At 35.3% G+C, this 17,713-nt stretch overlaps 1 protein-coding gene and 2 pseudogenes across 1 annotated transcript; 2 read left to right on the top strand and 1 right to left on the bottom strand.

Moving 5' to 3' along the window:
* Nucleotides 1–3,503: 3,503 nt before the first annotated feature.
* On the top strand, nucleotides 3,504–9,095 carry LOC120154535 (annotated as a pseudogene).
* On the top strand, nucleotides 4,412–6,370 carry LOC120154533 (annotated as a pseudogene).
* Nucleotides 9,096–9,593: 498 nt separating the features above from the next.
* LOC120154534 (SH3 domain-containing protein 1-like) lies at nucleotides 9,594–13,749 on the bottom strand. Its single transcript, XM_039166250.1, has 11 exons — nucleotides 13,647–13,749; nucleotides 13,477–13,538; nucleotides 12,978–13,091; nucleotides 12,811–12,880; nucleotides 12,584–12,732; nucleotides 11,790–11,891; nucleotides 11,149–11,349; nucleotides 10,612–10,674; nucleotides 10,340–10,486; nucleotides 10,106–10,180; nucleotides 9,594–9,996 (listed from the first exon to the last, which is right to left on the bottom strand). Exons 2-11 carry the CDS (start codon nucleotides 13,534–13,536, stop codon nucleotides 9,865–9,867), a joined length of 1,113 nt encoding a protein of 370 aa, XP_039022181.1. The 5' UTR covers nucleotides 13,537–13,538; nucleotides 13,647–13,749; the 3' UTR covers nucleotides 9,594–9,864.
* Between the last annotated feature and the right edge of the window lie 3,964 nt (nucleotides 13,750–17,713).

Genomic DNA, 17,713 nt, shown 5'->3' with positions numbered 1-17,713 from the left:
ATACGGGTGACCCAATCCGATCCGATGTGTCACATTAGAGTCATTGGAGCGACCCACACAAAAATTCAGGAAAAATAAATTTATTTAAACCATTTCAAACCGTAAAATAATTTATAAACAAATTGTACAAGTTCATAAAATATTTCTATATTGAAAATAGAATCCAATCATACACAATATTAAAACAAGTTACATACTCCAATATACATAAAAAATGGGACTTACATGCCCCTTAATTACTTCTGTATCATACTTTGCAAGTAACGCCGAAGGAACTCCCACTACTGATGTTGATACTACACATGATCAATTCTTTTAACCTGAAATGGTGAGTAACAAAGTGAGATTTGAAAAAGCTCAATAATACAAAATTATTAGATGATGCTAAAAGAAAAATAGATATATTACAAGACATAAAGCTTTCTTATTAATTCAAGCTTATACATGTTCTAGTGGTGAGTTGAGGTTCATTAATTAAATTTTTAGATAACAGTCAGGAAACTTATTATTCAGAGGAAGCATTCAGAGATATAGATTCAAGAGATTGAAAGCGTGTGTCTAGTGTATTCCCATGAAATTAAAAATAAGTGTACATATATTTTAAAAATAATAGTAGTAGTTTATTTCAGGAAATCATATTTTAAAACCATTGTAATACCCCTTCACCCGAACACCGATATACAGTTCTCCAAAACTGCATCCATAAGGACTTACCCTTGGCACATTGGGCGTAGGAGCCAACTTAAGAGAGCACCTCGGGTCTATAAGGACTTACCCTAGCCGAAGTGTAGGAGCCACCTGAGGGGTGTGCCTTATGTCTATAAGAACTTACCTTAAGCACAAAATAAAGGAGTCATCCTAAGGGAGTGCCTTAGGATCCCTAAGGTCTTATCCTATGCCCATTAGGCCTGAAGCCCACCCAAGAGTCGCCTTAGGTCCAAAAGAAATTACCAACTTGATCGGAGCTGAAGCTGTAGAACTCCATGTCACATCCCAGACAATACCAGTAAATCAATTTCAAATAGTAAACAATAGTATAAGACGTGCTTATATTTCTCAGTAAAATCGGTAATCAGAAGCCATATATTAAGTAAACATAGTTTGAAAACCAGTAAATCATGGATCAAAATTTCCATAAGATAATTCTTTCATAAATCAAAATAGATAAAACAATCATACTTCAAAGCATATAAATTAGTCATTTATCATACAAGGAACACACTAAAAGATTTAATTATTTTTTAGAGGGACTTGATGGTTATCATAAAGTGAAACATAAAACTTTTGCAGATTGATCAAATTTCAGATACAAGGTCCCTATAAGAAGGGTTTGATTACTAACAAATCTAAACAAACATTTAGAAATTGATGTTTTAAGATCATTTATGATTCGGGTACATATAGAAGATATTCAGGAACTTTCACCTCAAAAACATTTAAGATTCAGATATAAAACGAGTGATTTCATCATCCAGGTTATCAGGAACATTTTTTATTCTTGAAGAATTCTTAGTAACTTAATCTAATAAGAGATAAAATGATGATTTTATGACATTAAGATTTTTATATTGGATCAAATTTAGATAATTTTGGCTCTTTTTACTCTATAAGGGTATTTTTATAATTTCCTTTCCAAACATTTATGATATTAAGAATTTTAATGAGAAAAATAAAAATTTAGAAGTCAAAATTATCAATTAATCACTAACTCAAAATTATTTATTATCGGTCTTCTAGTTCTTTAAATAAGTTATTTGAATCTTATCCAATTGTCTTTTGATCGCATTCGGTTCGAGTTTAGAAATAATTACAGATGCTCACGGATTTCATAGAGCATGCAAAAAGAATTAAAAAGCAAGGCTTTGAATTGCCAAACAATGATGGGTCCACAAACACAGTAACCACTTCTTGTGGCGTTAAACAGACACTTGCCTTTGTGTCACCCGTGGATTAACACTGCTGAAGCAGAGGCGAAATTAAGAAAACCAAAAGAAAAGCAGGCGAAGGCTAAAACCAACACAACTGAACCATATCATTCAATGTTATGAAGAAGAAACACTACCAAATGAATATTAACAAAAAGAAAAGTAAACAACACCCAGCTTTGAATTGCCAAACAATGATTGGACAAAGATGAACATTAAATTCTGCAAATAAACTTGAATACGGTTAGGACGGCCAAGCCCAAACAATGTCCGTGAGAGCTGGTCTAACATCCTGTTTTAAAGTCTTTTGAAACTCCAATGTGTCACTGTCACCACTGGATTTCCTCAACTCCACCAATGGAAAGACGGCGTAAACTCGAATATCTCAGCCTCCATAGCGAATGTGCCTCTTCGACCTCCGCCGAATCCTTCCATTTTCATCACCCCACCATGCTTCTTAACTTTCAACTTCAAGTCCTGAGCAATGTCCTCTAGTTTAGATGTTGTGGCAGAGAACGTATGCGTTGAAGTAAATTGAACTTCCTTCTTCTCTTCATTTTCTACGAATAATCCGGACAAATCGAGTCCGCTCGATAAAGAAATAATGTCAAAGGCATTCAAATTTGAGAGTTTAGCCATGTCCTTCTTTGCTTCAAATGCATTGTAGTTAGTCTCACAACTAAAAACTGCATCAATATCTGCAGGTTCGAGTTAAATCCCTTTCTGAACCACGGATTTGTCATTCCCAGATTTAGGATTCGGGGTGAGGATTCTTGACAGCAGTGTTTGGCGACTTCACCTGTGGCAAAATACTTCAACCTCATCTTAAAAAGTTTTGTTTCATCTTAATCTCCACGTACATTTTATTTTCAACTTGCGGAGAAATATAAAAATAAGAAAAATCATGTTCACTTAATAATTGATGCTAAGTGATACGAACATATCTATTTTCTTCTTAAAAGTCTATGTTTCATAATTCAACACTAAAAATTATTCTTTATATATATATAAAGAATAATTATTTATATTTTGGGTAAACTATGTATTTAGTATCTAAATTATCAGTTTTAGTCCATTTTAATACCTAAACTTTTAAATTTTTCAAAGTCATATAATGTTTAGTTTTTATTTCATATTAATACCATGTCGTTAAAAACTTAACACGTTTAATACCTAAATGATCGCTTTTGTACCTAAACTTTCAATCTTTTCAAAATTTAACATTAAATGTTGAACGGGTATTAAAATAAAACAAAAACTAAGTTAACGGCGATGTACTAAAATGAAACAAAAACTAAACTTTAGGTATGATTTTAAAAAATTAAAAGTATAAGTGCTAAATAGATCAAAACTGGTAGTTTAGATACTAAATGCGTAATTTATCCTTATATTTTTTTCTACTGTTAATGACTAGCTACATAGTTTAACCATACTATAGTGGTACTTAGAAAGCAGAACGTAGCATGGTGTGAATAGTTAGAGGAACAGATTGGCCAAGTAGGCTAAGTGAAAATAAGTGTCAGAAGTGAGAAGCAAGATATAAATAAATATCAGGAAGGAAAAGAGCAAGGGAAGAGAGTGGAGGATAAGTTAGCAAGTGAAGAGTGAGTCAAAGCAGGATAACTGATTATGTCCAACTCGAATGCGATAGCGAATGGAGTGGCCGGAGCAGGCGCCGGAATCATTGCTCAGATCCTCACTTATCCACTTCAGACGGTGCCTATTGTCTCTCTTTTCTTCTTCTTTTTCAATTTTGATTGTCAATGGCTTCCATTAACCATAACCCCTTTGAAAAAACGAAAGGTGAACACACGTCAACAGACGGAGAGAATCGCCAAGTCCAAACCCAAACCCCCCACTGCAGCTGCTGGTACGCTTCTTCAGATCCTCCACGTACGCCCCATAATTTTTATCCTCAAACTGCCTTCATGTGTTTTACTTGCCTCACCCTCCACTTGAGATTCTCAGTCTTCTTCATTGTAGGTGCTTCGAACCGAAGGCTGGGGAGGACTCTACTCTGGCCTTAAGCCTTCTTTATTTGGAACTGCTGCTTCTCAGGTGTTTTTGCCTTTCTTTTAGGCTTTAAGGCTTTAAGCCCCTCTATTTTATACCCATCAGCTTTTACTCTTCTACTTGTTGTTAGAGTGTTAATAGTTTGTTATGGTTTGTTATTAGTTTGTTATTAGTTGTTATTAGTTGTTATTAATTTGTTATTAGTTGTTATTAGTTTGTTATGGTTGTTGGTTACTTGAGTTATATAAGTCATACTTGTATTAGTTTGTAAGCCGAGTATTTTTTCACTATTCAATAAAAAGCTTATTCTGTCATCTCTCCCTCTTACCGTCCCTTTCTTCAGTTGCTAACTCAACACAGCCTTCTATCACTCTCAGCCTCCATGGCTGCATTCTCACATGGTATTATTCACCGATGATCTTGCGGCCATCATTATTCCGCTTGCGTTTGTTTTTGTTATTGTTTTCTCTCCGATGCAATCTGAGGAAGCTGAAGAGCTTGACCGAAGTAGTATGGATGGATTATCTGATTTCAACTCAGTTATGCATGACGAGTATTTGGCTTGCATTTTCCAGTTTCTTAGCCCCGGTAACCAGAAACGTTGCTCTCTTGTTTGCCGGCGGTGGTTGAGGACTGAAGGACAGAGCCGTCATCGACTTTCCCTCAACGCCCAGTCAGATCTGCAACATTTGATTCCTTTCATCTTCTCTCGCTTTGATGCTGTCACGAAACTGGCCCTGAAATGTGACCGTAGTTCTGTTAGCATCGCGGATGAAGCGCTTGTTCTAATCTCGGAGCGCTGCCAGAACTTGACTCGCCTTAAGCTCCGAACTTGGCGTGATTTGACCGATGCCGGAATGTCGGCTTTCTCTAAGAACTGTAGGGGCCTAAAGAAGCTTTTGTGTGGATCTTGCACTTTCAGAGCTAAAAGCATGAACGCCATGCTCGACCACTGTCCAGCTCTCGAGGAACTCTTCGTGAAACGACTTCGCGGCATCATAGACGGAGCTGGAGCTGAGTTGATAGGGCCAGAGGTGGCGGCGGCAGCGTTGAAAACAATTTTCATGAAAGAGCTTTATAATGGACAGTGCTTTGGTCCGCTTATTATTGGTGCTAAGAATCTGAAATCCTTAAAACTTTTTAGATGCTCTGGTGATTGGGATAAGCTTTTCCCTCTTATAGTTGATCGGGTCACGGGTATCGTAGAGATCCATATGGACGTATTCAAATAAGCGACATCGGTCTCGAGGCCTTATCCAACTGTTCCAACCTAGAATTCCTTCACCTCGTTAAGGCTCCAGAGTGTACGAACGCTGGACTTGGAGCTGTTGCTGGGAAATGTAAATTGTTAAGGAAGCTGCACATTGATTGATGGAAGGCCAATTGAATAGGTGACCAAGGTTTAATTGTTGTTGCAAACTCATGCCTTAATTTACAAGAATTAGTTCTTATTGGTGTTAATTCGACGAATAATAGTTTGGGAATGTTAGCTTGAAATTGTCAGAACTTGGAACAGTTAGCTTTATGCGGTAGTGATACGGTGGGTGATGCAGAGATTTCATGAATTGCTGCTACATGTATAGCTTTGAAGAAGCTTTGTATTAAGAGTTGCCCTGTTTCAGACCATGGAATGGAAGCCCTTGCTAGTGGTTGCCCGAATTTTATCAAAGTGAAGGTGAAGAAATGCAGAGGAGTAACATCAGAGGGGTTGGAATGGTTAAGAGCCAGTAGAGGATCGCTCGCAATTAATTTGGATACAGGGGAACAGTTAGATGTTGTTTTAGTTAATATTTGGTGGTTCGGTTCACTATTGCTCGTGTTATTCGTTCGTATTGTGATCTTGCTGCTACAAATTATTGATGGTTTGATTCTAAGGTGACCATTGAGTGGTTCAGTTGGTGCATCTACTGTTTTGATGGTTATGCATTTTTTCCATTCGGTTCTCCAATCATACAACAACTTTAAGGTGTTTATAGAGTATCTTTCATCACTTGTTACTTCTTCTCCAAAGTTTGACATGGAACTTTGAGGCTTAACAACCAAGTTACCATAGAAGAAAATCTCTGGGGAGGGTTAAGAGTTTAACGGCCTTGCCTTCCTTAACCAGACAAAATAGGATGTTTTCTTGCCCAAGAGAGGCTTCAGATTGCATCCGAGAGCTCGTAGCTTAACCGCCTTGCTTCCAACAAAAAGAAAGTCCCAATAAGTGAAGAGGAAGAACAGTGAAGATGAAAAACAACTCTTGAAAAGAAGAAGAAAAGCCGAGGAAAGTTGAAGAAAGAATATTTTTTAGGTGAAAGAGAATTTGTCCGGGAAATTGTTCATCGAGACAACAAGACAATTGAATTCCAACTTATTAAGTTTGCATTCTTTGTTTGATCAACTCTCTAATAGCAAGTTCATTTGAAGAAAATTAAAAGGTGGAAAAGTAGAGTGAATGTTAGAGTGTTAATAGTTTGTTATTAGCTTGTTATTAGTTGTTATTAGTTTGTTATTAGTTTGTTATGGTTGTTGGTTACTTGGGATATAGCCATACTTGTATTAGTTTGTAAGCTGAGTATTTTTCCACTATTCAATAAAAAGCTTATTCTCTTCCTCAGTTGCTAACTCAACACAGCCTTCTATCACTCTCAGCCTCCATAGCTGCATTCTCACACTTGTTAGTTGTAACATTCTTGTGATGTTGTCAGGGCATTTACTACTACTTTTATCAGCTATTCAAAAATAAGGCAGAGGCAATTGCAGCTGCCCGTAAGCGCCACGAACGTGGAGATGGCAGTGCCGGCTTCTTTTCTTGGCTTGTTGTGGCGGCTCTTGCAGGGTAACTCCACTCTCATCCCCTTATGCCTTTCCATTACATTCCAGTGTAACAATATACAATAATAATCGGCTAAAATGATCTGACGCTATGACCCTGCAGGTCCTTGAATGTATTGCTGACAAAACCCAATATGGGTTCTTGTGACCCGTATGCAGGTCTGCTGTCTCTATGCCTCTGTCAATGTTTCTTGTACAACTAAGGATGTGTAGAATTTCAGTTTATGTGAATATGCCAATGTTAATCTGTACTACTAACTGTGCTAGGGTTCAATTTAATCCCTACTACAAAGAGGCTTTACAAAAAACAAAATTGGAGTGTGTACTATGCAAGATAGTGCTTTGTGATCTCCTGAAGATCATAATACGATATTCTTTGTTTTTTACTTCAGACTCAAACTCAAGCAGAAAGAAAATTTATGGAGTCCAGAAAGGAAGCTCTATTGAAGGAGGCTTCTGAAAACAGCTTAACAGACTCAACACTGCAAGAAAAGTTGGCTGAGCTTGATTCAACAAAGCCTCGTTCTTATGGAACAATTCAGGCGGTTGGTATCTTTCTTACATTATCTTTTTATTGCCTTGAGAGTTCGGGGTTCCCGGAAGGCTTGAATGGTTGCTGTTACACTCTTTATAGCATTGACATAATTGGTTTCACCATTTTCTTTGGTTGCTTTTCTGTTTTGGTTCAATTAGATTTTTTTGTTAATCGTGTAGTTTCAATTCAAAGTCTTGAATCTTCAGATTTATACATAATTCTATCAGATTATGATGCAAATGATAATCATTTTATTCATTCATTTCTAGGCCCGTGAAGTTTATGCTGAAGCAGGAATAAAAGGATTTTGGAAAGGCATCATACCTACGCTCATTATGGTTAGGCTCTAACTTTAACATATGTAAACAGTGACTGTTCAGTTGCATCTGAGTAATGAAGATTTTGTTTATTCCAGGTGTGTAATCCCTCAATCCAGTTCATGATATATGAGACCTTATTAAAGCGTCTGAAGGAAAAACGATCTGCTGATAATAAGCATGAATTAAAGAATGTATCAGCTTTGGAGGTACAGTATATCTTTGAAAGAAAGGACTAACTAGCTTTGGGGTGCATTACCAGATGATCTTGGAATTGAATTTTTTCCCTCATTAGTGTCAAAATACTTAAACCTTTGTTTGTTATGCGTCAATCATTGGTAAGTTGGACAACTTTCTTGCCCATGGAATTACCATCACCGAGTTTTCAAGCTCTCCACTATGGAGCTGGTTCACTCCATAAAATGTCTGAATAGGCACTTGGAGTCCTTGTCTAAATTTCTACTTCTTTCCGCCTTGTTTCTATGAGCAGGTGTTTTTATTAGGAGCCTTGGCAAAACTTGGGGCTACTGTGACAACATACCCTCTGCTGGTTGTCAAGGTAACCTTTGCGAGAAATTAACAGCTCCTAAGGTAGTCAGAAAAAGTTCTCCAATTCTTCAATTCAAGTGTATGTGCCTTGTTATGTCCTTTGTTTGCACTTTGAAGCATCTTACTTTTTTCGTTCTCTTAAACACTTGTACAGTCTCGACTTCAAGCAAAGCAAGAGATTGGTGGACATATATCACTAAGATATTCAGGTTGGTTTGATTTTCAAAACTTTTGATTTATCTGTTTGTAACCCTATTTGTAGATTCCATGTCGACAGCGAAGGGTTCTTCCCACCAAGTGTGCAGCTTGTTTTATCCCTGCTCTAAAACCGTTTCATTTATATTGTCTTTTCAGAAGTCCTTTAAAAGTTATATTATTCTAGATTCAACCTTGAATTTGATCATCCGGAAGCATTTTGCTGCAGGAGCCTCACCCACTCCTTCACATTTTGTGTTTCTCAATTCTTATTTCTATTCATAAGTCTTAAGGCTTTTAAAGTCGATGTCGACATTGGAATCGTAGAGTTACTGACCTTCCTTTTCATGTTTAGTCTAATTCATCTGCATGAAGAGAAGTGAGGTAAATATCAATTGGCATGTACATCCATTGCAACCTTTGTCTAAACTCTCAGACTTTGCCATAAGCTTATCTGCTATGTGACACTATCTTATTAGCTTTCGGTGTCGAGTCAGTGGCTTTGTTTATCCAAAGATTGACATCAATGGTGTGGAACAGGTACATTTGATGCAATAATTAAAATGATGAGGTATGAAGGATTGCCTGGCTACTACAAGGGAATGAGCACAAAGATCGTACAGAGTGTTTTTGCAGCTTCTGTACTTTTCATGTTCAAGGAAGAGATAGTCAAAGCTTATATCTTCCTCTTTAATAAGATAGGGAAAGCCAAAGTCCCGTTGAATTGAATGTGATGTAAAGGCAGGTATCTCTCACTCGAACCCTTCAAGAGGCTTCGCAATGCATGTGCCCTACTCTTCAATGTTTGCTTCTTAACCAAATCAACTAGAAATGAGTTCTGAAGTATTTTGGGATAATGTCATGTTACAGGTGATGAAAGGTGGTGAAAATTTCAAGCACAAAGTTTAGATAGTAGGATTGGCATTTTTTTTAATTCAGTCTAGTCTATCATAGGTTCTGTTTATGCATCAATTGATTGTAGCCGTGTTTACAGAGTATGCCATAGGCTTTCAGGCTGAGAAGATTTGGTGAATACATGGGAGATCTGATGTGATGAAAGTGATATATATTTGGCACCAATTTAGAATACAATACAGTCCAAGGCTTCATATAATATAATATTAAATTTTTTTAAATTTTATTTTAAACATATATTTTTAACTTACAACATCCTATCTCAAACGATCATTTATCTTCCTAAAAATCATTTTAATAACAATATTAAACACTTAAATGAAATGAGAGACGAACAATGTGACTGTTTATATTTTAGAACACAAAAAGAAGTGGTTATTGAATCTTCTTCACAAAACTGACTCGTAGTAACTTTCATTATGTACCATACAATACAATTTCACATATATTAATATCAATGAATGTACTCTGAAATTACTTACACTGCAAAGGCCAAAGGGCACTATACAGCCGCGGGGTATGCTCTTTGCTTACCATTCTTCTGTCCTGTCCTGTCCTGTTCGGTTCATCTCACTCCCAACTGGTTTACAAAAGTAGATCAAGCAGAGGCTGCAGAGTTTGGTTCAATCAACTTGCTTGCTGGTGCTTTCTCTTGTCTTTCTACATAGCCAGAGGGAAACCATCCAGCCTTCCCCTTGCATTCTCCTTCCGACCATCCATTGGGACCCACCTTAATTGTCCATTACAACCAAACTTATGATTATCATCACCTAAAACACCAACTTTAAACATTTAACCTAACCTAGGTAGCTAGCACCACAGTTCAAAACAGTCCGTACCTGGCGAACCACGACATAATCACCAACTGCTAAGCTCAACTCCCCATCTGCTTCAGCATCAAATGGATGTACAACCTGTTAAAAACAAGCAAAACCTCTATCATCAGTAACAGACGGAGATTATAATAGGAGTAAACTGAAATTTCTATATATACTTTATTCAGAGAACACATTCCCATTTTTCATTTAGTTACTGAGGGGCCAAAAGGGAAAAAAAGAGTTCAAAAGCTAAACCTTTGCTATGAAATATTCATCGCTTTGTTTGGTTCCCCGAGCTTCAGATCCATTCGAACTAATGTTATCATGTGGAATGGAGACACTCAGCTCTCTCTCTGATGTCAGCGAGTTCAATGACTCATTCTTCTGCTCCTCCAGAGTCATCTATCCAGCAGTAAACTTTGATCAAAACCTTTTGGATATACAATAAACAAGAGAAGAATAAAAGCAATTTGGCACCCATAAAAGAAATCATGAGAACAATAAAAGAGCTGAGATTAAGCACAAACCTCAGCATATAGCTTCTCTAAAATAGCAAGAACATGTTGATGATAAGATTTTTCGGCATCAACCTGCAAAATGAGTCGGGTGAGGACCAACGACCTGGGCACAACAGGTAGCGGTAATGAGCATTGAAATCAAAATTCACTCTAAAGTCAAGAATATCTTTGCTACTTCCAAATTACACACACATATATATATACATATGCCCCTGGCTAGGACTACCAATGTACACACATGGAATCCTCAAGAAAATATCATTCTTTTAGAATAAATAACAGTAGTACAAGTCAAACAAAGCAGCTATATAGTTTGTTAAACTAAACTTAGGACTATCAATGTAAACACATGGAATCCTCAAGAAAATATCATTCTTTTAGAATAAATAACAGTCGCAAAACCTCCTTCCGTTGGAAATCAATCTTATGTAGCTTTAAAGATGGAACTACTGGGTACCAGAAAACAGTTTTGTTTTCAGAACCACAAGAAAAAAAAAGAGCTTATTACGGGCATTGCATAAAAAATTAAATTAAAATTAGCAATACCATTGTGCGGAGCACTTGGAAAGTAATATTTTGCTGTTGACCCTCAGCTGACAACATGGCATCAGTTGCTTCTCTTCCTAGTACCACCATTGAGGATTTAAGTTCAGTCAATCTTTCTTCGGCATGTTTAAGCTTCATGTAGCTTTCGGTAGATATATCAGATTCCTTGGTCTTTGATTTACGTCTCAAAACATCTGCTGCCTGTTTGTGAAAAAACAAAATGGCTGAGAATCTATCTACATATAGAAAAAGAAATAAGAACAAAACTGAAAGTTGTAAAACAAGATATGAGACAGTTTTTACAGGTTATACACATGGAGTCAAAGAAGCATTTAAATAATTCCATATTTCATTGGGATAAGTAGGAATTATATGTGCAATCTTGCTTATTAATATGTTGGGAGAAAAATACCCTGCATATCCGTGAGTGAACACATAACCATTTTTAGAATTAACTAAATAAACTTTTCAAGAATTGGCTGGGCCACGAAATGATAATCAAGAAATTACAGTGGACTGCAGTCAGAGAAGTCCATGCCAAATTTCTGATACCTTTTCTGGTCAAACCAACCCAAGTTCACAGAGGCCTAGGTTCCAACTGCTGACATTGGCCTACTCCAATTTTTAAAACAAAGAAATACCTGAGATTCAACCTCTTGACTGAACTTGTCATAACGGTGAGTCAAATGTCGAGCATCCTCTAAAGGAGCTCCTGTAATTAATGCCCGTAGTGGCTCCGAAACCTACATATTTGAAATCTGTGACACAATTAGAAACATAAATATGCAAAATAAACATAAAAAGCAGGGGGGGAAGATCAAAGCTACGATACAAATAATGTTATCTTAAATTTCCAGCACTATTCATGGCAATAATACTTGGCATCAAGTGATCCCAGTTGGCATGTTTTAAACAAGGAGAACAGAACATAATGACGACTAATCTGATAGCATATGGTCAAAATCAAAGCATTAATTTTTTTTTGGAAAACCATTTGTATTTTGCAATCAACAGCAATCACATGATAACTAGTTATAACTTAATTTGAAAAAGCTACCCATAAGATAAGTACTTTTTCAACCAAACATTTTGAAACAAAAGAATGCACATGTTTAGGAAGGCAGTTGGAGACTTGTTTTATAAATACTAAAAATCACGCTAGGGAAACAATAAATCGATAACTGTCGCTTCTAATCTATAAACGCCTAGAATCAACAGCAGGCCTTAAACATTTCATTAATTGAAGACAATGCCTAACAAGACAAAATCAGAACCCAAAAAATAGATGTTCCAAGTTAGTTGTCAACATCTCTTATCATTATTTCATTATCATAATATTTAATACACTTCAGTTATCATAACAATACCAATAATTTCTTCTCCACAAGAGACCCCTATGAGCAATCAGGATTTGTTAATAAAGTTAAGAGATCACCTTCTCACCAAGGATCCCAAGCAATATCTCCATTTCATCTTCCATTGATTTATGTGACTTACCAAAGCAAAGGGAAGCTCTTGCAAGAGGTGAACCAGTATTTTGATGTTCAGCTCCATACTTGCAACAATCATCAGCCAACTTCCTAGCTAAAATAGTCGAGGTGAAACAGCATGAATCAGCTTTGTACAGGGAACAACATGCAGTAAATAGACAGCCGTGCATACCTATTTCTATTAGCTTTGTGCTTGTTGCAATAAATCCTTCTATGCCACGGACGATGTTTCGCTGCAAATGCTGCAATCATAGTTAAGAAGCGTGAGTTGACATGCATTTATTCAGAAGTTAAAAGTTAAACCAATAGGAGTGGTTGAGGAAGGGCAGAAAAATGTACCTTGGCCGCCTTAGTAGAAACGTACAGGTCTTGAAGCTTTTGATGACATTGAAGTTCATCTTCATCGACCGCAATGTCTTCATTACTAAAATGCCCAAGATGCCTTAGTACTGCCTACATGATGGAGAGGATTTGAACCATATATTGGTGAAAAAATACCTTAGTCCATTATGGAAGAAACTACTGACAGTCAGTAATGAGAAACAATGAAACATAATGGTACAGAGTTTAATCTTAACGTTTCTATCACATATATACTATGAAAAAAAGCCTTTGATATCCTAGCTTATTATTAAACTTGGAGTTTGTTTAAAGAGATGCTAATAAAGTTCAGGATCGAACACAAAAACTCTCAACTTTGTCATGGTGGTTATATTTGAGAATTGGTAAAGCGTAGTATTATATACGATTTTTTTATCAGTCTAAAGCATAAAATTGAAACCTGGAAGGTTAAGTGTATCCGATGTGATGAAAGGAAAGAAAAGGAAGAAAACCCTACTTGCTGTTGCTTGGCAACTTGCTCTCTGAGCTTGGCAGCCTGCTTCTTGATAGCTTCCATATCTAACAGAGGGAAATTCCGGTTAATCAGATCCCAAAACCGACAACAACAGGAGAAATGAAAGAGAAAAAAACATAAGAATACGATGATTTGTGTTTGGTTTTACATACCCTTTGGGGCAATAGAGACAAGGAGAGAAATCAAAGACCCTTTGGGCTTAGGAAGGTGGAGAAGAGGAAAGTGTCTTTCTACTGTACATCCAGCATTAAAGTCAGAAGCCTTTTGTGCTTGACATTATTTTATTTTTGCTAAATAACAGAAATTTATTTCTTTTTCCTATATATATATATAAAGACTAAAGAGGTTGTAATTTGGATTTATTCCATTGTTTAGTCAACTTTAGCATGCCTTGTTTTGGCCTTTTTTATGAACAAAGGTCTTTTGTTTGTAGAGGTTGCCGAAGAAACATTCGTGTTTGGTTACTAATGCTATAATATTATTATATTAACTTATTTTAGTTAACTGAATGTTATAATATTATTCACTTATTTTATTTAGCCGACTATATTGTAAAATATGTTTTATTTATTGTATTAACGTTTAGAGGGGGGGTTAGAATTTGTTAAAATGTCAATTGAAATTTAAACCAGCTTTTTATTTGCAATTTCTTATTCTGAATTTGGTGAAGGGAATCTTAATCATTTGTTTCCATGTGCTATTTGGATGAAAGCTTATTTGCATTCTTTTATACATAATATTACCTCCGATATAATGTTTTCTAACCATAAATTGTTTCAGAAATGCTTTGCTAGCTGAATGAATAATTTATTAGCAGAAATCATTCATATCCCACACAATATATGTGCTCAATTCTATTCACAATAATGCATGCTTTTTTTAATATATTATAATTATTTTTTAAAACTACCCAATAATTACTCTATTATAGAAAATATTGGAAGTCACTTATTTATACATTTATAATAAATATTCACTTATTTCTCTAAAAATATAAATGTATCATTTAATTAAATGATTCTTATAAACATGTCACTGATATTTAACTATAAAACGAAATAGTAATGTAGCATAGTATAATAACAGTTTTAGTTTAAGGAAAAGGATGGCGTACATTAAGGGTTCTCTCTGAAGCTTCCCATCTTTTTTTTCGATTTCCTTGTTCGTTTGCTCTGTTATTATTATTATTATTCTTTTGATTCTTTGGTGGTTTTGATTGGGATCATGGCTGGGCTTGTAGTGAGTGAAAAAACATATTAAAGAAAATTGTTTGTTGCAGCTGAGGGTCAAAATCTCGTTTTCTTCCTGTCGTCGGTCAGTGATGGCTCTATCATTGTTAAACTCCTGTTGATGTGCCTGTGAAGGTTAGTCTTACTGGTTTAAGTCTTTTTGTGTTTTTATTCGTTAATTTGGTTGCTCGGGACTGAGATTTAGAAAATGGCCCGTGGCACATACATAATAAATTGATTTTTCTTAGGAAATGGGAGCCTAGCTTAAGGAAATTAGAATTTGATATGGTTTGTATGCCCATGTGGATTCAGCTTTTCAATGTGCCATTAGAGTTGTTTTCTAGAAGGGGCCTTAGTTATATTGCAAGTGCTATTAGGATTCCCCTGTATATGGTTTTCATAACTGCATCTAAGGAGAGATTGGAGTTTGCGCGTGTGTATTGAAATTGCTGTTGGTGATAAGATTCCTAACTCTGTGGAGGTTCAGCTGCGAGATGGTTCTTTTGATAAGATTCATGTTGAGGTTTCATGGGTGCCTCTTGTGTGTTCTGATTGTCAGAAATTTGGGCATACAACTAGGACTTGCCCTTTGCCGAGGAAAGATGTGCCTGTGTGGAGGGAGAGGAAGTCTCAGGTGGCTCTTTCTATTAATAATGGTTCTACTCAGTATGTAGTAGGTGTTTCTGTAGGCTCTTTCTGTTAATAATGGTTCTACTCAGTAGGCATATATTGATATAGGGGAAAATATTGATGAACAGGTAGTGCTTCTACAGGACCTCAAGATTGTATTACTGATGTTCAACAGCATGTATGTGTTGGTGTAGAAGAGAGTGCTATTGTGTTTTCAAGTCCTGTGTGTGCTGCTGTTGAGTAGGGTCGGGTAGTTGTTGCTTCTATATGTTCAAAGGATTGTTCTGTTGATATTGTTGCTAGCAGTTCTAGGGTCAAGATCTGTGGTTTTGAGGTTAGAGAGTGCCCTCCTTTGTAGTCTTCTAATCCTAAAAAGGGAAGGGATGACCTGCAAATGAAGGGGTAAGGCTATATTTATTAGCTCTAAAAATAAGTTTGAAGCTTTGAATAATGTGGATGATAGTAATGTGTTTTTGAATGATGATTTAGGGAGAAAGCCTAGGGCAGCTTCCTTGGGTGTTGCTAATCTTTTGCAGGATATCAAAGTTAAAAAGAATGATCAAATTGGGAAAGCTAAGAAAGTGTTTAAGGGTCTTGCTACTGAAGGTTTGTCTTTTTCTCCTTTAGCATGATCTTTTGTTTCTAGAATGTGCGATGATTGAATAGTATTCATAAGTATGAGCAAATTTTGAGACGTGCTAATAAGTTTAGTGTATATGTTTTTTGTTTAATGGAGACTACAGTTAAAGTGTAATACCTCAAATTTTGTCTAGTGATTAAAATGTAAGTTTTGAAAGTTTAGTGACTAAAGTATAAACTTTGAAAAGTTTAGGGACCGAAATTGTAATCCTTAAAAGTTATATATTTTAGTGTGTAAATTAACAATTTGGATTAAAATAGAAATTTTAGTGGGAATTAGATTTTCGGTATGAGATTTGTGTTAAAAGCTATATAGCAGTAAAGTTCGGTATTGAAAATTTGAAAGATGTTATAAAATAGTTGGAAATATTATTTTCATATTTTAGATCAGATAAATTTGGCTCAAAACAGTGCAATTTTTCAGATTTGACCGAAACAGTGAAATTTTAGTGACTAAAATACAATTTTCAAAATTGCATGGCCAAAGTGAATTCAAAGCCAAGTTGATTCATATTTGACCAAGGAATATTTTAATGGAATATTTCCTAATAATTGAATTTTTATTCAATTATATTATTATTAAGCCATGTGTTAGGATTAATTATTATTAGAATAATCAAGAAACTTGATCATTTTCAGCAGCAAACTCTCAAAGGGCCAAAACTTGAAGTTCTTCAAGGTAAGAATTTTTAGTTTGGTTTTTAAAGCTATTTACTTGATTTTTGAGTTTAGCTATTAGATAGACAATTAATCTATATGAAATTCTCAATCATTTGGTACCAAAATTTCATGGTGAGGATGATTGTGTCATGAGATTTGATGATTAGGGTTACGAAGAGTTTAGTGATTTTAAAGAGTTGTTGAAGGATTTTTATGTTTTTAATGTTAGTGATGATTTTTAAAGCATGTACAATAGTTATAATTAATTGTACATGTGTAAATAAGATTTGACCATGTTAGGGTTTATGAGAATGATGAGATTTTGATTCAATTTGATGTTGTGATGATTGGAAATGCATGAATTTAATCATAGGAGGTTGAATTCATGCTTGAAATTGAACAAAAAGTCTCCCTATGTGACTTGAATGTATTCGACCATAGGGAAGAAAATTGGGGAAAATGTTGAAAAAAATCCTATAGATTAAAAATGATATTAGAAGTATTCTATGTTGTTTGGAGATTGATTTGGATCAATCTGGAACCTTAAAAGAGCAAAAGAGTTAGTTTACAAGTTTTTGGAATTGTGGGATATTATTATAACATTGAAATACTTGAAGGATTCAATGTTGATTTTGATATTTATAATGCTGAAATTTTAGTTGGAAAGTTGTTTGAAAACCAAATTGCAAATTTGGTAAATCTTGAGGTGGAATTTGAAAGGTCCCAAAACCTTGGGGACTAGTTTGCAAGTTTTTAAATGTAGAAGTATTATCTGAGTAAATTATTGAATGCTGGAAAATTTATTAGTATGCTGAAATAAATATTCATGGATTTGTATGAGTATTTTGATAAGTTAGAAATTATAGTGGATAATGATTTAGTGAAATATCGTTTTAATTCCGATTTTTATTTTATAAATTTCCGAATGTTAAAATCAGCTTATATTAGTATGTTACTAATATTTAGTTCGAACACTTTGTGTTATTATTTGGTATTGTCAGACCACGATAAATCTAGCAATCTGGACGATTCGAAAGAAAAAGAAAAAGCAAATGATTAGG

The sequence above is a fragment of the Hibiscus syriacus genome, unplaced genomic scaffold (assembly GCF_006381635.1).
Source record: "Hibiscus syriacus cultivar Baekdansim isolate YM2019G1 unplaced genomic scaffold, ASM638163v2 tig00111131_pilon, whole genome shotgun sequence".
Taxonomy (NCBI): domain Eukaryota; kingdom Viridiplantae; phylum Streptophyta; class Magnoliopsida; order Malvales; family Malvaceae; genus Hibiscus; species Hibiscus syriacus.
The sequence above is the reverse complement of the archived record's forward strand: the minus strand, read 5'-3'. Positions and strand labels throughout refer to the sequence as shown.

Excerpts from the sequence above, each read along its gene's own strand:
- LOC120154534 (XM_039166250.1), bottom strand. The coding sequence starts at position 13,536 with ATGGAAGCTATCAAGAAGCAGGCTGCCAAGCTCAGAGAGCAAGTTGCC. Across the intron at positions 13,092-13,476 it reads AAGTTGCCAAGCAACAGCAA|GCAGTACTAAGGCATCTTGG; the intron begins GTAGGGTTTTCT and ends TCCATCATGTAG. Across the intron at positions 11,350-11,789 it reads GTCAAGAGGTTGAATCTCAG|GCAGCAGATGTTTTGAGACG; the intron begins GTATTTCTTTGT and ends TTTCACAAACAG.